Source organism: Rana temporaria, chromosome 5 (assembly GCF_905171775.1).
Source record: "Rana temporaria chromosome 5, aRanTem1.1, whole genome shotgun sequence".
Classification (NCBI taxonomy): Eukaryota; Metazoa; Chordata; class Amphibia; order Anura; family Ranidae; genus Rana; species Rana temporaria.
The window spans coordinates 60,220,831-60,238,399 of NC_053493.1; the positions used below are offsets into that span (position 1 = coordinate 60,220,831).

General features: G+C 46.7%; 1 protein-coding gene across 1 annotated transcript in view; it reads left to right on the forward strand.

The window, feature by feature from the left end:
• LOC120940053 (integrin beta-1-A-like) overlaps positions 1 to 17,569 on the forward strand; it is a 76,478-nt gene that overhangs the window by 56,646 nt on the left and 2,263 nt on the right. The window contains exons 13-15 of the mRNA XM_040352634.1: positions 6,622 to 6,844; positions 8,587 to 8,819; positions 8,914 to 9,080. Of these exons, the coding sequence (XP_040208568.1) occupies positions 6,622 to 6,844; positions 8,587 to 8,819; positions 8,914 to 9,080 (623 nt within the window). The remainder of the gene's footprint in view (positions 1 to 6,621; positions 6,845 to 8,586; positions 8,820 to 8,913; positions 9,081 to 17,569) is intronic.

The window sequence follows — 17,569 nt, forward strand, 5'->3', positions numbered from 1 at the left end:
AGGATGTCTGCTAAAAAAAAATATATAATGTTTGGGGGTTCTGATTAATTTTCTAGCCAAAAAATTGTGATTTTCACATGAAGGAGAGAAGTGCCAGAATTAACCCGGTGGGCAAGTGGTTAAAGTACTCATGGCTATAAAGAATAGAGTCATTGCTCATTAACCACTTACCCCCCGGAACATATTGCTGCCTAAAGACCAGAGTACTTTTTGCGATTCGGGACTGCGTCGCTTTAACAGACAATTGCGCGGTCGTGCGACGTGGCTCCCAAACAAAATTGGCGTCCTTTTTTTCCCACAAATAGAGCTTTCTTTTGGTGGTATTTGATCACCTCTGCGTTTTTTATTTTTTGCGCTATAAACAAAAATAGAGCGACAATTTTGAAAAAAATGAATATTTTTTACTTTTTGCTGTAATAAATATCCCCCAAAAATATATAAAAAAACATTTTTTTTCCTCAGTTTAGGCCGATACGTATTCTTCTACATATTTTTCGTAAAAAAAATCGCAATAAGCGTTTATTGATTGGTTTGCGCAAAAGTTATAGCGTTTACAAAATAGGGGGTATTTTTATGGCATTTTTATTAATATTTTTTTTACTAGTAATGGCGGCGATCAGCGATTTTTTTTTCGGTATTGCGACATTATGGCGGACACTTCGGACATTTTTGACACATTTTTGGGACCATTGGCATTTTTATAGCGATCAGTGCTATAAAAATGCATTAGATTACTATAAAAATGCCACTGGCAGTGAAGGGGTTAACACTAGGGGGCGGGGAAGGGGTTAAGTATGCCTGGGTGTGTTCTTACTGTGGGGGGGGGTGGCCTCACTAGGGGAAACACTGATTTTCTGTTCATACATTGTATGAACAGAAAATCAGCATTTCCCCTGCTGACAGGAACGAGAGCTGTGTGTTTACACACACAGCTCCCGTTCCCCGCTCTGTACCGAGCGATCGCGTGTGCCCGGCGGCGATCGCGCCCGCCGGGCACACGCACGGGAGTCGGGGGCGAGCGGGGAGCGCGCGCGCGCGCCTCCGGCGGCGCGCACGCGCCCCCTAGTGGCGGCTATACGATAGGACGTATAGCTACGGGCTCTCGCCCAGGAGAGCCGACCGGCCGCCGTATAATGACGGTGCGCGGTCGGCTACTAGTTAAAAAAAAAAAAAAAAAAAGGGGGTCCCTCCAAATTAAATTACCAGGCCCTTCAGGTCTGGAATGGATATTAAGGGGAACCCCGCCGTAAAAACCCCCAAAAAAAAAGACGTGTGGTTCCCGGCAAATATCCATTCCAGACCCTTCAGGTCTGGTGTGGATTTTAAGGGGAACTCCACCCCAAATTGAAAAAAAAAATGGCGTGGAGTCCCCCTAAAAATCCACACCAGACCCTTATCCGAGCACGTTGACCTGGCCGGCCGCAGAAAAGAGGGGGGGACAGAGTGCGGCCCCCCCCCTCTCCTGAACCGCACCAGGCCACATGCCCTCAACATGGGGAGGATGTCCCCATGTTGATGGGGACAAGGGTCTCATCCCCACAACCCTTGCCCGGCGGTTGTGGGGGTATGCGGGCGGGAGGTTTATCAGAATCTGGAAGACCCCTTTAACAAAGGGGACCCCCAGATCCTGACCCCCCCCCTGTGTGAAATGGTAATGGGGTACATTGTACCTCTACCATTTCACCCCAAAAAAAATTTCAAAGTGATAAAAATTACAGTAGCCGGTTTTTGACAAATCTTTTAATAAAATCTTCTTTTCTTCTTTCCTTCGGGTTTCTTCCGCTGCTTCTTTCTTCTAGTCCACATCTTGCCCGACGTCTTCTTCTATCTTCTCCGTCCGTCCTTCCGCCTTCTGGTCCCGCATCTTGCCCGTTGTCTTCTCCGTCCGCCTCCTCGTCCGCATCTTGGGTCTTCTGCGGTCTTCTTCTCGGTCCGCCGCCTTCTCGTCCCCTGCGTTTGAATTTGATTTGGCCGCCGTTTTCCCGCTCCTGGGACCCGCCCCCCTCTGACGCCACAAGTAAACTCCTTAGAAGGTCATGTGCGTCAGAGGGGGGCGGGGTCGCAGAGCGTCACACAGCGGGGGAATTCAATTTCAATCGCGCCGCCCGGAGAAGAAGTTCCCGCCGTGTCAGACTCATGTGACCCCGCCCCCCTCTGACGCCACAAGTAAACTCCTTAGAAGGTCATGTGCGTCAGAGGGGGGCGGGGTCACATGAGTGTGACACGGCGGGAACTTCTTCTCCGGGCGGCGCGATTGAAATTGAATTCCCCCGCTGTGTGACGCTCTGCGACCCCGCCCCCCTCTGACGCACATGACCTTCTAAGGAGTTTACTTGTGGCGTCAGAGGGGGGCGGGTCCCAGGAGCGGGAAAACGGCGGCCAAATCAAATTCAAACGCAGGGGACGAGAAGGCGGCGGACCGAGAAGAAGACCGCAGAAGACCCAAGATGCGGACGAGGAGGCGGACGGAGAAGACAACGGGCAAGATGCGGGACCAGAAGGCGAAAGGACGGACGGAGAAGATAGAAGAAGACGTCGGGCAAGATGTGGACTAGAAGAAAGAAGCAGCGGAAGAAACCCGAAGGAAAGAAGAAAAGAAGATTTTATTAAAAGATTTGTCAAAAACCGGCTACTGTCATTTTTATCACTTTGACATTTTTTTTGGGGTGAAATGGTAGAGGTACAATGTACCCCATTACCATTTCACACAGGGGGGGGTCAGGATCTGGGGGTCCCCTTTGTTAAAGGGGTCTTCCAGATTCTGATAAACCTCCCGCCCGCATACCCCCACAACCACCGGGCAAGGGTTGTGGGGATGAGACCCTTGTCCCCATCAACATGGGGACATCCTCCCCATGTTGAGGGCATGTGGCCTGGTGCGGTTCAGGAGAGGGGGGGGCCGCACTCTGTCCCCCCCTCTTTTCTGCGGCCGGCCAGGTCAACGTGCTCGGATAAGGGTCTGGTGTGGATTTTTAGGGGGACTCCACGCCATTTTTTTTTCAATTTGGGGTGGAGTTCCCCTTAAAATCCACACCAGACCTGAAGGGTCTGGAATGGATATTTGCCGGGAACCGCACGTCTTTTTTTTTTTTGGTTTTTGCGGCGGGGTTCCCCTTAATATCCATTCCAGACCTGAAGGGCCTGGTAATTTAATTTGGGGGAACCCCTACACATTTTTTTGTTTGTTTTATGAATGAATCCCTTTAGAATTGTCAGAGCCGACAATTCATTATAGCCGCGTGTGAATTTTTAAATGACTTTTTTCCTTCAGAATGTCACTTTGTGCAGGGGGAGTTCTAAGTGCGGGAAAAATGCGCTATTTCACATGCTGACATTACACCCCCCCTAGGTACGAAATTTAAAGGAATATTTCACTTTTATTGTTTCACTTTAAGAATTATTAATTTCACTGCTCCCGAAAAAACGGCCGTTTTAAAAAATAAAAAAAGCATTGATACATGTTCCCTGGGGCAGGACTGAGGTCCCCAAACACTTTTTAGGACTAAACTTGCAGATTAGCCTTTAAAATGAACACTTTTGATTTCTCCCATAGACTTCTATAGGGAGTTCGGCGCGGCTTTACATATTAGTTTCAATGCGCCGGCTGCTACGCTGGTTCATGCACCCAATTAAGCCTCCACCCGGAGTACTAATTAACGCATGAACCAGCGCAGCGCACAGAGCATAGTAAATCAGGCCCAGAGTGTGGGCGACAGTATTAATATCTATCACATAAAGGTATAGCATTGATTGCGCTGGCTTTTTTTTTTTTTTTGGTTGAAGTGACTTTCCAGCACTGGGTTCTGGTTGGGGATCTTTTGAGACTTTGTTCTGCTAAAAGTTAGCTGTGGAGCATATTCCAGGTTCAGAGTGAATGGCATTGCCTCAATGCTTTTCCTGTGCCTTATGACTTGTGAGTAGGGATGAACTTCGAGTTCGAGTTGAACTCATATTCGACTCGAACATTGCCTGTTCGCCGAACAGCGAACAATTTGGGGTGTTCGCGGCAAATTCGAAAAGCCGCAGAAGACACTGGAAAAGTCTATGGGAGATATCTAAAGTGCTAATTGTAAAGGCTAATATGCAAGTTATTGTCCTAAAAAGTGTTTGGGGACCCGGGTCATGCCCCAGGGGATATGTATCAATGCAAAAAAAAGTTTTAAAAAAGGCTGTTTTTTCGGGAGCAGTGATTTTAATAATGCTTAAAGTGAAACAATAAATGTGAAATGTTCCTTTAAATTTTGTACCTGGGGGTATGTATAGGATACCTGTAAGGCAGCGCTTGTTTCCCGTGCTTAAAACTTTCTCTGCACAAACTGTCATTTCTGAAGGATAAAAAGTCATTTAAAATCAGTGCTCCCGAAAAAACTGCAGTTTTTAAAACTTTTTTTTGCATTGATACATGTCCCCTGGGGCAGGACCCAGGTCCCCAAACACGTTTGCATGTTAGCAACTTGCATATTAGCCTTTAAAATTAGCACTTTAGATTTCAAACATTCGAGTCCCATAAAATATTTAATGGGGTTCTAAAGTTCACACAAACTTTTGGTGTGTTTGCAGGTTCTGGTGCGAACCAAACGGGGGGGTGTTCGGCTAATCCCTACTCGTGAGTGGTCTGGCTAGGCTGAGTGCTGGGACCTACCTCATTTGTTATGAACACCTTTATTCTCCACTTGTTTTGGCTGAAGAGGGGGCTAACACTGGAAATGAAAATTATTGTCATCTGCTGGGTGAAACTTTGTACGATCTGTGTTCCTGTGTTTGATCTGTTCTTGCTTCTCCCCTATGATGACTTTGGTCACATCTGGCCAACCAACCTTCACCTGCTACTAGCTGTCTGGGTTTGTGGCTTTGTGAGTAACTGAGGTCTTGCCTGTTACACTGAGCCTATACTTTGCCTTATTGCCATATGTTTGCAACATATCTGATTCTAGACATGCAGGGTGGTAGGAGTCTAAGCAGTCTCATCATGCCTAACTTTGACCAATTTGTCTGTCTCTGCAGTGTAGGACCATCCATGGGGGGGGGGGTCATCTGATCCAGATGACATAAATTATCAGCGAGGTACCAGATGACTTGCAAGAGAGATAGATTAAATCCTGTCCTGAACAGAACTTCACATTTCAGCCTTATCAGCCATGTACATTCCAGGCGTAGACAATTGACAGGAAGATTTCCTCAGTGCTTGGACCCAAGGCAGTGGTCACCACACACAGAGCTATTCCAGAACCTATGTCACAGGTTAGGGATGCCTGGTGTGGACTTCCTGGTCTCCAGATTCAACAACAAACTGGTAAATGTCTGTTTCCAATTACAGGAATCCTCTAGCACAGTGGTCATCAACCCTGTCCTCAGGGCCCACTAACAGGCCAGGTTTTATGTATTACCTTGGGGAGATGCAGACTAGAATACTGCAATCATTCTATGCATTAAGGTGAAAAAAAATCTGAGCATTAGCGGCCCCACCGAGCCCCCCTTTACTTACCTGACCCCTCAAAAGTCCCGCGCCGTGAATGCGCAGGTTTCTTGTCCGGCTTCTTGGTTCATTCATCGGTTGATTGATAGCAGCACAGCCATTGGCTGGCGCTGCTGTCAATCACATCCGATGATGCGGCGCGCCGGGGGGGGGGTGGGGCCGAGTGATACAGTTGGCGGCTATGCCCGTTGCTTTATCACGGGAGCGCGCCCCTTTAACTTATGCCTTTGCTACCCTGAAACCTCTTCTAAAATTGAGATGGAGAAATTCATTGGTCTTCATTGCTCCATACTAGACCAGGCCGATGTAGTAGGCTTACTTGTAAGACATCTGGCACTTGCGCCATGATTACTGCCAGATCAACAGGATCTTCTGTTCCAAGCACTGATTTGCCATCCTGCTTCATGGCTGCTGGCTTTACCGACATGGCTAATATAGCCCAGGTTCTGAAGGAAGGGGGCATCTCTAGGTCTGTGATTTCTGTGATGCTAAAACCTAAGAAGGCTAATTCCTTCAAGGTCTATTGTTACACATAGAGTGAGTACTTCAGGTGGTGTGAGTTGAGTCTCTGAACTTTCACTCTAGGTGTTTATCGATGGCATGATTCCTCTCCATCCTGCAGCTTGGTCTGTACCAGTTTTGGGCTCTCAGCATTATTAAGGTTCAGGTTTCTGCCCTTTCTAGTCTGTTTAAAAAACTGTTGGCCTCTCACTCTTTGATTAAGATCTTTGTAAAGGGCGTCTTTCATGTTGTTCCCCTGTCTGTTCCTCCTGTGACTTTGTGTGATCTGAATCTGGTTCACATCACCTGAGCCTCAGAAATCGCAGGTGTTAACCCATTGCTCTTTGCACTCTCACCCACAAGGTGGTGTTTCTTATAGCCATCACCTCTGTAATGCAAGTGTATAAATTGGCAACCTTATGCTGCAAGGAACACTTTCTGGTTTTACAGGGTTTAGATTTTGAGACCTCTCACCTTGTGGATGGGATGCACTTTGGAAAATTGAATTCTCCTGAACAAGCGGTAACAGCCATGTGTTACTGCTAACATGGAAAGTTGTTTTCTAATTACAAAGTGATGATTTTGATAGTTATGTGCATCAGTTTTTAAATTGGATTATTTCTTTAACATGTCTTTTATTACAGGAAATGGAGTCTGCAAATGCAGAGTTTGCGAGTGTTTCCTCAACTTTTCTGGTAGTGCTTGTGATTGCTCAGAAGATATCTCAACATGCATAGCATCTAATGGTCAGCTATGTAATGGAAGAGGAACGTGTGAATGTGGAAGGTGTAAATGTGCAGATCCCAAATTCCATGGGCAGAAGTGTGAGATGTGCCAGACCTGTCTTGGTGTTTGTGCAGAACAAAAGTATGTATTAAGGAAGAAAACATTTCTCGTTCACAGGAAGTGTAAAAATGAATTTTAGTTCAGCTAAACCATTGTTGTACTACATAGATAACACCATGTGCATAACTAAATATTTTTAGTGGCAACTTCTCAACTTGCCTGCAATCACCTACTTCTCTGCGGCTTTCACCTTCACTATTGACTTTAAGGACACCACAGTACTGTAGCTGTAACTATGTAGCTATGCAGCTTCTGATGTCAACACTTGGTTGTGACTATGCAGATTTTGATGTCCCCCCCACCAAGTTATGTCCCCTATAGATACATTTTGGCTTCCCAATGTTCCATTTAAAGTGATGAACCTAGGCTTTCGAAATATACATCCTTGCTTCTACTGTAAGTCAGACATAACAGATAGGCAGAGGAGGGGAAGGGTTAAGGCCCATACACACCATACGAAAATCGGATGGAAAATTTTGTACGGCGAGCTGTCTGACAATTTTCAGATCGTTAGTATGGTGCTTTCGACATCCGGTTTCGCTTTTTCGTCAAACAAAATCTGCACGTGCAGACTATACATTTTTTGGCAGATGTGAACTCAATGTCCAATTTTTGTTTCATTAATATGGTTTTTGTACGAAAGAAATCATAAGGGCAAGACTATGCATGCTCAGAAACAAAAGAATACATACAAAACAATTCAACACATTACATCACTTCTGATGTTGTATTTTGTCGTACGAAAATCTTTGTATTATATTGTGAGTAACCTCTTCACTTTCGACATGAAACTAGCACGCCACAAAAAACAGACGTTCGGTAGTGCGAAAATCTAAGCGTGTACACATGGTTCGATTGTTGTACGACCGAGCATCTGATTTTTGTCCAAAGCGCATGTGCAGGATTTTGTCTAGCATACTAACTATCCTCAAATTGTCGTTCAACAAACATGAACCTAGTGACGTACTACGAGAGTATAAGGTGGAAGTTAATTTCTCGAGCGCCACCCTTTGGGCCCCTTCTGCTAATTTCATTGTTAGTAGAAGTTTGGTGAGCATTGATTCGCGATTTTCAGATCGTTCCTGATCTTCAAATTACAGTTTGAAAGTAGACAATAGCATTAAAAACAACACAATGGAAAATTAACAAGGGACACCAACATAGTTGTATCTTTCATCTTAAAAACTTAGGCAAAATGGTGTTGTGGTAACTTCCCCAAAAAATCTAACAACAACCATAATATTACTATTATTTATATCACTACAAAACAAATGCCTTTTAAAACACAGTTGGCATAACTACATCAGTATCACCAGCAAAGCATCTTCATTATTATCCCATTAAAGAAGATTAGAATGTGCGACATTTCATCAATTGCCACGTCACGAATGTTGATTCTAGATTACGAACAGTAGTTTACAAGACCGAACACAATCAGACGTTGAGCTGTCCTTTGTCAAAATGTACTAGTCTGCCCATCTAGCCTTTGTCTTACGTAAAATGAAAATCGGATCGTGAAAGGAGCATACTACTGTAATAAATCTTGGAGGACAGGCCGTCGAACAACAATTCCCTTCTGAAATTCGCATTGTGTGTACACAGGTCTTTAGTGCACACCATAGAATGACAGACAAATACTGGTGTTTTACCCATTAGCATATCTTCCATTTTTTTTTTCTCTTCATTAATTATTTTAACATAGCTTGTCTATTGAACAGTGCTTTTTGCCATTGCTTGTTTTTTGTTTCTTTTTGTTTACCCAGGGAATGTGTTCAGTGCAGAGCATTTCATAAAGGAGAGAAACAAGAATGGTGTGATACCCAGTGTGCACATTTCAACCTTACTATGGTGGACAGCCGTGACAAGTTACCTCAGCCAGGACAGGAAGACGCTCTCACACACTGCAAAGAGAAGGATGTCGATGATTGCTGGTTCTACTATACCTACTCTGTAAATTCTAGCTCTGAGGTTTATGTGCATGTTGTGAGAGACCCAGGTAATGTATCCTTAGCAGAGATAATATTGTTCCCCAGCATTCCCATATAAAGTTACCAGCTAATGAGGATACATCTACTGATTTCCTGTTCTAGATTGTCCCAGTGGCCCTAAAATAGTTCGAATCGTTGCTGGTGTGGTGGCTGGAATTGTACTTATTGGACAGGCATTGTTGCTTTTATGGAAGTTTTTTATAATGATTCATGACAAAAGAGAGTGTGCCAAATTTGAAAAGGAGAAAATGAATGCCAAATGGGATGCTGTAAGTATTCCATGCCATAACGGAGGGATGTGGGGCTGCTAATATACTGCAGTGTCAGATATTACATGTTGGAAGTTTTCCTGTTAAATACTGTTTCTGGTCACACTGTAATGTTTTATTTTTTTTAATCAGATAATTTGTTATTGAAAAACAAACATATAGAAAACATGTTTCTTTTTTTCTCTTTTTTTCCCTTTTAAAAAGCCTTACAAAGTATAGTGCGAAACAGATTTCACATATCACAGAAAAAAACGCACTGTAATGGTTTAGCACTGACAATGTTGAGCCTTTTTAGTGTAATGACTCCAGTCTGATGGTGCAAACTGTTCCCATTTTATATCATTATTATAGTGTGTGCTTTTCTAAGTTGGGAGCACTATGTGGATGTATATGGAACTATACTGTGTGTATTTTTCTTGTGAGCACATTGGGAATACCTATGGATATATAGTAAAAAATCAACAGGATCTAAACCCAATATCCCTACTTATGATCCTACCTCGGCAAGATAAAATACAGTATAAAATTCATAAAAATAAAAGACTTAATAAGAGTCCCGTTGCCACTTTAATATTTTTTTTAAATAATCACAATTTTACCAGAAAGCAGTAATAGGTATAGTAGGTAAACAGTGGTGCTCTAGAATGAAGCATATCATATATACAATGAAGGAGCACCCTGAACAGATTATTATTATACAGGATATAACAATACAATTCACTACAGGAGGTATCAGAGGGCCCTGCTCATTAGAGCTTACAATCTAGAAGGGAGGGTCAAGTGGGACAAAGGGTAGTAGCTGTGGGGGATGATCAGATGGACAAAATGAAGATATAGCTGTTAGGTGTGGGTAGGATAGGCTTCTCTGAAGAGAAGGGTTTTCAGGGATTGTCTAAAAGCTAATAGAGAAGGAGATAGACGGACATGTTGGGGTAAGGAGTTCCATAGGCTTGAAGAGGCTCTGGAAAAGTCCTGGAGATGAGCATGGAAGGAGATAATTGGAGAGCTAGAGATCAGGAGGTCTTGAGAACAATGAAGAGAATGATTTGGTTGGTATTTTGAGACTAGTTCAGTGATGTAGATGGGGGCAGAGTTATGGATGGCTTTGTAGGTAGTTGTTTGTTAGTATTTTGAATTTAATTTGTTGGGTGAGCGAAAGCCAGTGGAGTGATTGACAGAGGAGTAGCAGCGACATAGCGGTTGGTAAGGTGGATGAATCTGCCAGCAGCATTCATGATGGACTGAAGGGGGGATAGAGTATGCAGAGGTAAGCCAATGAGGAGGGAGTTGCAATAATCAAGGCGAGAGATGACCAGGGAGTGAATTAAGAGCTTTGTTATGTTATTGGTTAGAAAGGGGCGTATTTCGGAGATGTTGCAGAGGTTGAGGTGGCAAGATTTGGACAGTGATTGGACGTGGGGCTTAAAGGAGAGTTTAGAGTACAGGACTTCTCCTAGGACCTTGGCATGTGGGGATGAGCTGATAGTTGTGCCTTCAAGTGTGACAGAGAGATCAGGGGAAGAGGCACATGGGGGAGGAAAAAATGATAAGTTCCGTTTTGGATAGATTGAGTTTGAGGAAGTGGTGTGACATCTAAACTAATATATCTGATAGTAGATTAGTGATACGTGAGGAGACTGAAGGAGTGGATTGATGGCTAGAGAAATAGATTTTAGTGTTGTCAGCATATGGTATTGGAAGCCGTGGGAGGCTATCAGCTGACCCAGGGAGGAGGTGTAGATTGAAAATAGGAGAGGTCCAAGAACAGAACCTTGGGGAACCCCAACAGAGAAAGGAAGAGGAAGTAGAATTGTAAGTAACGCAAAGGTGCGGTTGGATAAGTAGGTAGAGAACCAGCGAAGAGTACAGTCATGGAGACCAAAGGTGTGGAGTTTTTTGAGGAGGAGGGGGTGGTCAACCATATCGAAGGCAGCAGAGAGGTCCAGGAGTAGGAGTACAGAATAGTGTCCCTTCGTTTTGTCCGTTAGTATATTGTTTGTTAGTTTTAGGAGAGCAGTTTCTGTGGAATGTTGAGGACGAAATTCAGACTGAATGGGATCAAGAAAGTTATTATTAGCAAAATGGACACTCAGTTGTGGACCAGACATTTCAGGAGTTTGGATAAAAAGGGGAGCAAGGAGATGGGGCGTAGGTTGTTAAGATTGGATGGGTCCAGTGAGGGCTTTTTAAGTATGGGGCTGACAAGTGCATGTTTTAAAGAGTTGGGGAACATGCCAGAAGAGAGGAAGAGATTGAAGATGTGGGTTAGAGAGTGTAGAATAGAGCTAGAGGGTGAACGTAGCATTTGCGAGGGAACAGGATCCAGAGGGCAGGTGGTAACATGCAAGTAATTTAGCAACCTCGTCTATAGTGGTGGGGTTGAAAGAGGGAAGTAATGAATGTACCTGTGGGCATGAGGTGTGAAGCATGGATGGTATCTGAACAGTAGAGATCTCCCTGTGAATTGTATCAATCTTCTGTTTGAAGTGATTGGCGATCTCCTGGGCAGTGAATGAGTTAGTGGGTGGAGGCAGTGGAGGACGAAGTAGAGAGTTGAATGTAGAGAAGTGTTGATGGGGACGGGATGATAGTTTTTTTTTCTTTTTACTTAAACAAATGCTTTTATTGAACAAAAGAAAAAAAATCCATACAACGGACTTTCTTGACAAACATTGTGCATATCTATCAGAATCTCTTAATAAAAGCAAAAAACAGCATTCACCATAATTGTATGTATTAATTCGAGACTAAGTTATTGGTACCGTGAACAGTTGATCGTAAACATATAGGGGCAGATCCACGTACATCGGCGCATATATAGACCGGCGTAGCGCATCTCATTTACGTAATGCCAGCTCAACTTAGAGAGGCAAGTACCGTATCCACAGAGTATTTGCGCCCAGCTGTACGCCGGCGTAACGTAAATTACGAGGCGTAATCCGGCATAATTGAAAGTGGGAAGGAAGTGGGCGTGTTCCATTGAAATGAGCCGTGACCCCATGCAAATGAAGGGCCGGCCAGACTGCGCATGACGCTGACTATGTTCAGCGCCTCTCTGCGCATGCTCAGAACTCGGCCCGGCGTAATCAGTGAGATATGAACTAGGCCCAGTGTAATTAGTGAGATACACCCAGGGCATAAATACGCCCAAACATACGCCCGTCCATTGCAAAAGTACATCCATTTGTTTCCCCCCCTGAAGCAAGGTGCTTACGTTCCGTTGTTTGTTGGTTTTTGTCGGTGAGGGGGATCAGCAATGATTATCAGGCTCACTGCTGAGGAGCGGGTGGTTGCCCAGTGCCTCCACAGGCATCAAGTGGAGGGAGTGCCTGGATTTGACTCCATTGAGGAGGTCTTGAGGACAGGTAAGTGTTTTTTTTTTCTATCTGGTGTGTAGCATGTGTGGGGGGGGAGGGAATATGTGACAAGTGTGTGGATCCTCCAATCTGTGTATGTTTTGTGTCATCCACAGATGTGCAGGAGGGTGCTGGGCCATCTGGCCAGTCCGCACCATCCCCTGGACATGAGTCTGATGCAGACCCCCAGGCAAGCCAGGAGTCCTCTGAGGAGGGGAGTGGCCACACCTCTCCTCAGGAGGAGGTTGAGGAGGAGGAGGTGATGTCTGGGAATGAGGTCAGGATCCATTTGGAGGAGTCTAGCCCTGGTGCTGGCACCAGTCACGCCTCCATCAGGGGTAGCCCCTCCCACTCCTCCCCCAACAGGGCTCCCCCCCAAGGGTCTCCCCTTCATGTAGGCTCCAAGCCTCATCAGGAGCCAGGAAGGCGACCCGGAAGACAAGGGGGGTGGCAGAGGTTCTGCCAGAAAATATCCGGAGGGACCAGGCCCGTCAGACCCGCCATCTGGGTCAGGTTACCTAGACTTTGGTCCGCTTGGAAGACAGCATGGCCTCCATAAAGGAGTCTGTGCAGGACATGGGTTGCAACTCCCTGGCTGTGATCACATGCCTAAACGACCTGCAGACCACCACAGCAGGCGTGGGTCAGGAGGTGCGCGCCTTGACCGAGGCTGTCCGGGCCAACACGGCAGCCATCGATGTGGGCCTCATCCGCATCGCCCTGGCATTGGAGGTCAGGCCGCCAGGTGGGCAGAGACCAGGGGATGCTCCTCCCTCACCTGATTTCCCCCCCCCCCCGAGTCTCCCCTGAGGAGCCGGGGGCCGTGGCCGCCCCAGGCGTGGGTCACGCCAGCGCCATTTTTTTTTTTTACTCAGGTCATGAGTGTAAGGCCTCGTACACACGACTGAACATGTCTGCTGAGACTGGTCCGCAGACCAGTTTCAGCGGACATGTTCGGTCGTCTGTACGTCCGACCGGACAATTTTCCGGCGGATCGGACAGGTTTCCAGCGGACAAATGTTTCTTAGCATGCTAAGAAACATGGCCGCTGGAAGCCTGTCCGTCGAACATGTTTGGTCGTCTGTACGACTTACCGGACATGTCCGCTCGGCCAAAAGCCCTCGCATGCGTCGAAGTGATTCGACGCATGCGTGGAAGCATTGACCTTCCAGGGTCGCGCACGTCGCCGCGTCATCGTCGCGGCGACTGCGCGGCCACGTCACCGCGTATCCTGTCCACGGGGATTTTGGTTTGATGGTGTGTACAACCATCGGACCAAAATCCGGCAGCGGACATGTCCGATGAAAACGGTCCGGCAGACCGTTTTCATCGGACAGTCCGTCCGTGTGTACGAGGCCTTATATGTTTCTTTGTTTTTTTTACTCAGATTATGATTTGTTTTATTTTTTTGTAGCCCAGGCAGGCTACAGTGTGAATGATGTTTGAATGTGGGGGTGACATTCCTGCCGGAAAAGGAGTGTCACCCTCGGTTGTGGTGGAGAAGGGATCCCCAGGACCAGGGAGAAGTGATCCCCAGGTCCGTGTGAATGGTGTATGAATGTACAGTGACATAATTGGAGCCTTGGCGTGGCGTTGCTGCTCCCAAGTCCTGCATTGTGGACTTGGGCTAATCCAATTTGATAAGGATGTGGGGTGTGTGTGCTAGGGACCACAGTGTTGTGCATGCATGCATTCTCTTTGTTCCATGATTAATGTGTGTGTTTAATGTGCAAAGATGCCTACTGTGAGGCATCTCCTGACTGCTCTTCCCTCAGAAGACGGGGTATCCTCGGTCAGGGGGGGAATGTCTGGTTGGGGGGTCAGGTCATCACGTATGTCAATCTCCAGGCCCTTTCTCACGACAAAGTTGTGCAGCATGCAACATGCACCGATGATCTGGCACACAAAGTTTGGGGAATACAACAGGGTACCCCCAGACTTATCCAGGCATCGGAAACGGGACTTCAGGAGGCCAAAGGTGCGTTCCACCACTCCAGGGGTACGTGCATGTGCTTCATTGTATCTTTGCTCTCCTGGGGTTTGGGGATTCCGGAATGGAGTCATGAGATGGGGTCCCAGTGCATATGCAGAGTCACCTGAAGGGAAAAGACAGGAGGATGTTAGTCGTGCATGTGCCCCTTGTGATGTCTGCATCATGGGGGCGGACAGTCATGCCTGACTCCCATGTCACTCACCAACCAGCCAGCTGTCCCCATACATGTTCTGTTCGAATTCCATTGGGATGGGGCTCTGACGGAATATGTAGCTGTCGTGGCTGGACCCTGGGTGTTTGGCACGGACGTGCCATATGAGGCATTGGGCATCGGCTATCACCTGTACGTTGATGGAATGCCAATTCTTCCGATTATGGTATAGGTGCTCTGTGTCACGGGGGGGGGGCCGTAGTGCCACATGTGTGCAATCAATGGCCCCCACGGTGCGTGGGAATTCTGCAATTCTGTAGAAATCACGCATTGCCTTCACCCGCAGGTCCTCCTGGGTGGGTCTGATGATGTGGTGGGACATGCGTCTGAGGATTGCGGGGACAACCTGGTGCACACATCTGCTAATGGAGTGTTGCCAGTACCTTGACCAGTGGCTCCACTGCATGTGAGCGTTTTGTCTGGCTGGTGATGTCATCTTTCAGCGTTGTGGTTAATTCCAGGATTGCAGTGGGGGTGAATCTGAAGATGCGATACACCTCCGAATCACTCATGCCAAAGACGTTTATGCACGGTCGGTATATCCTCTCCCGTGCCCTCCTCCTCCTCCGTGCCCTCCTCCTTTTACGCACATCTAAAGCCAGTAGTATAGCTATGACCATGGATGCCACTGGCATGTTGGCATACAGATTGTTGTCCTGCAAGTGTGGGTGCTCAGCTCGTCCCTAACGGTGCTGCTGAAGCTGACCTGCACACGTCTGGTGCAAAGTTAAAGCTGCTTTTATGAGGGGTAACTTTAGACCGGACGTACAGCTTAAGCGCACAGCGCGTAGCCTGTGCCGGACAAACGTAATTTTGTGGATCGCCGTATCTCCCTCATTTGCATATATGCACAATGGTGCATCCAGCGTATTTTTGCGCCCACGATGCGCCGGTGTAGAAAAATTACGTTGGTCGGAATAATCTGGTTTTCAGGCGTATCTCGTTTTGGGGATACGGCGCATAGATACGCCGGCGCATATTTACACTTACGCCGCGCATCTCGAGATACGCCGGCGTAAGTGCTTTGTGGATCTGCCCCATAGCGTACATGTTGCACTGCGATATACAATCCCCACCCTGGCGTGGACAAACTGTAAGGGAACCAAGGAGACCCGGAGGCCAAGTTAGGACCAATCCCAATCAAATACAGGTTGCAGATTCCCTGAGCCACCTGTCCCATATCTTGTTGTATTTTGAGGGGCAGCCCCTATGAGAGTAGATACATTTTTTAATGGGCAATACTTGGTTTACCTCCGCTATCCATTGCAAAAACTCTGGTGGATTAGGCCTCATCCAGACACTGGCTATAACTTTGCGAGCCGCAAAGAGCGTTTCATGCAGGAACACTTTAGTAAATTTGTTAAGCTCTGAGTCTGGGAAAATACCCAGGAGGCAAGGTTTTGGCTGCAACGTTATGGGAGAGCCCATCGTGTCGTGCAGGAAACGCACAATCTGCTCCCAGAAAGCCTGGATTTTGGGGCATTGCCACAGTAGGTGGTAGAAGGTGCCTACCCCCTGACCGCACATTGGGCAGCTGGCGGGATGGTTACGTTTATACCTGGAAACTCTGAGCGGCGCGAGGTACGCCCTGTGCGTGATAAAAATTTGTGTTAGCCAATCCGACAGCTTTGGGGATACTAGTTTACAAGTGTCTAGGTCATCACTCCATTCATCATCCTCCAATGGGCCCAATTCCCCCTCCTACCTAGATTTCAGAGCATATGCCATTGTGGTTGCCCCTGGGAGCTTCAGCATGGTGTGGGACTGGGTAATCAGTTTCTTAGGATCAGGGTATTTTTTGCCGCCATTAGGGGGTTGTCAGGTAGAGAGAGGTCATCTTGGGGGAACTGGGAGCGAAAGGCTTGTCGAAGCTGAATATACTTGAAATACATCTGGTCCGGCAGATCGAACTCAGTTTGGAGCCTACTGAAAGACTTCAGTTTCCCATTGAGGGTAATGTGAGACAAGTAGAATATTCCCTTAGAGCTCCACACTCCGCTATCTTGGATAAGGTCAAACTCGGGTAGGGTTGCGTTATGCCATAGGGAGGTATAGCCATGTGGTGCTGTAATGTTTAACCTATCTGAGGCCATATTCCACACCTTCCTGTATTGGTATAATAGAGACTGGCGATCCGACAGCAATCCCCCGTCTCCCGCCCCCCCCCTGCCACTATCAGCAACGGGTCCGATGTTGGCCACACCCATCGTAGGCATAGAAAGTGGAGAAACCTGTCTTTGTCTACCTTATCGACATGAAAGATCTGTGATAGCTGGGCAGAAAGATAGTAGGCATTGAAGTCAGGTAGTGCCGTGCCTGCCAAGTCTGTTGGGTTCTTCAACCTATGCCACTGAAGTTTGTGTCTGGCTTTCGCCCATACAAATGGTTTAAGAAAGGTTTCCAGTACCTTGAAGTGCCTGAGCACCAGGTACACCGGAGAGTGCCAAATCATGTAAAGTATCTTAGGCAGCAGGACCATTTTCACAAGGTTGATGCGACCCATCACTCCCAGTGGGAGGCGGGCCCACACCTGTGTCTTTTGCTTCAATAGATCATACAGTGGCATGATATTGAGTGGGATATAGTCTGCAGGATCAGGAGTGGTCCGGATGCCCAGGTACTTGATGACATCTACCCTCTGAAGGGGCAAAAGCGCCCTGTCATGAGGTGGCGGGGATGATAGGTTTTTAATGAGAGTGATGAAATGGGACTGCTTGGCAGTGAGGAGGCTGGAATTGTACTCCTCCTACAAGATTTAACCAGACACTGATAGAAATCACAAGACTGCTCTAACTGCTGATGAGAAAAGGTATTTAGCAGTTTATATTTTCTAAAATAATTGCATTTCCATGTTCTGTGTACTGTGGGAGACCAGGTATAGTGAACCCAGGATCCTGGGTTTGTTCACACTTTAATCCTTTATAAACCT